This window comes from Bison bison, unplaced genomic scaffold (genome assembly GCF_000754665.1).
Source record: "Bison bison bison isolate TAMUID 2011002044 unplaced genomic scaffold, Bison_UMD1.0 scf7180017864327, whole genome shotgun sequence".
NCBI lineage: Eukaryota > Metazoa > Chordata > Mammalia > Artiodactyla > Bovidae > Bison > Bison bison.
This window is the reverse complement of record NW_011494899.1, coordinates 3,302,853-3,305,819: the sequence shown is the minus strand read 5'-3', so window position 1 is coordinate 3,305,819 and position 2,967 is coordinate 3,302,853. Positions and strand designations below refer to the sequence as shown.

The 2,967-nt window shown below is 45.5% G+C and overlaps 1 protein-coding gene across 2 annotated transcripts in view; it reads left to right on the top strand.

The window, feature by feature from the left end:
• The first annotated feature begins 227 nt into the window (after positions 1-227).
• Positions 228-2,967, top strand: part of POLR3B (polymerase (RNA) III (DNA directed) polypeptide B) — a 122,880-nt gene continuing 120,140 nt past the window's right edge. For both annotated transcript variants that reach the window (XM_010853386.1, XM_010853387.1), the window contains exon 1: positions 228-501. In XM_010853386.1, the coding sequence (XP_010851688.1) occupies positions 430-501 (72 nt within the window). In that variant the 5' untranslated portion in view covers positions 228-429. The remainder of the gene's footprint in view (positions 502-2,967) is intronic.

The following is a 2,967-nucleotide window of genomic DNA, read 5'->3' as shown; positions in this document are numbered from 1 at the left end:
AGGAAATCCCATGGACAGAAGAGCCTTGCGGGCTACGGTCCATAGGGTCACAAAGAGTCGACACGACTGAGCAACTAACACTTTCTAGTATTCTTGCTAGGATAATGGAGTCTGGCGGGCTACAGTTCACGGGGTCCTAAAGAGTCGGACTGACTGAGATCGCAGGAACAACCTGCCTGGATTTCAGATTACCCACGCGAGACATCCGATGGACACTAGAGGGCGCAGTTTCCCGGCTCCACCTCAGCCACATCCGGGTTCAACCGCAGGTTCCGACCGACAGCAGGCGGAACCTTTCTTCCTCCTATTAAGTTGTGCGGCGAACCCTTTAAGACACCACGCAGCGCTCTCCACCGGTACAGCGGATACCTTGACGCAAGGGAGGCGCACGTGAGTATTCTGCTTAGTGCCTGTTTCATCGTGAGTAGCATGGACCTGCTTGCGGAAGAGTTTGGGAACCTGACCCCGGAGCAGCTGGCTGCGCCGATCCCAACTGTAGAGGTGAGTGCAGGGCAAATGGTGAGCGGAAGGGGCCGTGATGCGTCCCCGAGAGGCGTTGCCCCGAGAGTCCTGGCCGTGGAGAGGGGCGGGCCGCGTCTTCCGCGCATGCTCAGGACTCAGCGCTGGCTCAGGGCTCAGCGGGTTCACTCCCTAGCCGGCTGCTGGACCACGTGCAATGGTTGAGCTGGGGGAGCTGGCAGGCGCCACGCTGGCCTAGCAGCCCCGCCCACGGCTCCGGGGTTGAACCCATTCTAGTGTACGTGTGTTGTCAGGGGAGGACTGACTCTTACCCACCTTGGGGGACGTATTGCTTGCTTCCTTATAAAGCAAGGTCCAGGGAGCTTAGGCTCCCACCGCTGGCTGTGGTGTTAAAACCAAATCTTCTGAATCCCAGGGTAGTAATTTCTCCTTTTCGCCGGGAACTCAAGTTGGGATTGCAAGAGTATTTTAAGTGCCCAGAAAATTTACTCCAAATTTTAAGTGTTTTCTCGGGGAGTACCCCTGTAGCTTTCATCAGCTTCTGAGAAGTTAAGGATAACTGTCCTACTCTGAGCTGCCTGATGAAGTTCAGCTGTTGATATAATTTTATTTTCTGGAAAGGTACATATAACTTCTCTGGGGCTCAGAATTTTAGTTGGCATCGGTTGGGGACATGGAGAAATAGTCAAGGGAGAGATTGACGTAGCGGGAAGAAGACACTTGAAACCTGGAGGCAAGGCCATCTGATATTTTTGAGAAATAAAAATAAATCCAGTAGTATCAGAGTGTGAAAAAGTAGAGGAGAGATTAAAGGTGACAGATAAAGGTCCTGGTTATGAAAGGTTTTGTTAGACATTTGAAGGAGGCCTTGGATGCTATTGACAGGTTAAACAGGAGAATGACTAACAAGATCAGTGAATCAATTTCTTTATAATCATTCTGCAAATTACATTCTGAGGAATTACAGTCAGTCTATTAGATGCTGAGTGCCTTCGTACATGGTGATTTTCATCGGGCAATACTGGATTTTTAACTTCTTTTGTTTGTTTATTTTATATTGGAGTATAGTTGGTTTGAATTTTTAACTCTTGAACTGCTATTTAAAAGCCAGCATTTACTGAGCACTTATTATGCGCCAGCTCTGTTCAAACCTAATGAGCATTATGTTATTTAATCTTCTGAAGCAAGTAGTATTTTTGCCCCATTTTGCCAATGAAGATTTTTAAGACCCAGAGAAGTTAAGTAACTAACCCAGTGTCAGAAGGCCATTAAGTGACTGTTGGGGATTTTGGATTTCAGCAGTCAGACTCCAGAGCTCCTGACTTTAACTGTTGACTGAACTGCTTCTCCAGAGAGCTGCAGGATTTCTGTTTCTTCTCTGAATTTGCAAAGCCATGAAGGGACCAGTAACATATTTCCATTAAACATATTTAAAAATAAGAGTTCCTCTTCCTGACCCTCTGCATCCAGTCCACCATCCCATCTTAAGGGCCCCAACTACAAAATGTACTCAATTCTGACATTCCCACTGTTCTCCAAGTCAGCCACTGTCATCTCTTACTTCCTTGGCTTCTTACTTGTCCCATTCCAGTCTATTCTCTGCTCTGTCACCAGGGCCATCAGTTTAAACATGCAGATATGTTCACATTGCTCCATTGGTTAAAATTCTTGAATCTGCCCATTGCTCTCAGGGCAAAAAAAAATCTAGTCTTTACCATATTGTTAAGACTTTTCTCAATCTGGCCACTCTAGCTTGTTTCTCCCCACTTGCCCCCTCTCCACTCCAACTCCTCAAGCTCTTGATACTCTCCTCGTGTAGTCCGTTCTGGTCTGTCGTTCGTTCTTTGTAGATTTACATCCAGTAAAATGCAGAAGTACTTACTTAGTGTTCATTTACGTTAGTTTTTACAGATATGTATACCCAAATAACTACCACCCCATACAGGATATAGAACATTTTCATCATTGTAGAAAGTGCCCTTTTCAGTCTAAGCCCTACACCACCATTTGATTTCTGTCATCATAGATTAGTTTTGCCAGACTCATTTCTTTTGTGTGTGTGTGTGTTGATGTTTGGTAGAAACCAATAAAATTCTGTAAAAGCAATTGTCCTTCAAGTAAAAAAAAATTTTTTTTTAAAAGATGACTTTTTTTTAAAGAGTAGTTTTAGGTTCAGAGCAAAATTGAGAGGAAGGTATAGAGATTTTCTATTTACACCTGCCCCCACTTACCTTTTCTTAAAAAATGTTTTTCCATTTTCCAGATGGCCTACCTCCCTCTCTGGCCACTCCTCGATCTCCTTTGCTCAGTGTGCTTTCTGCTGCTCCAAGTGTTGGAGTGTTTCTGATCTCACTTTGTGGAGCTCCTCTCCATCTACACTCCGTAGGTGGTCTTACCTGTTTCATGACTTCCACTGCCGTCTGTCTGCTGACTTTCCCTGACTTAGATCTCCAGGCCACTCTTCGCAAGTTCCAGACTCCTTTGTTG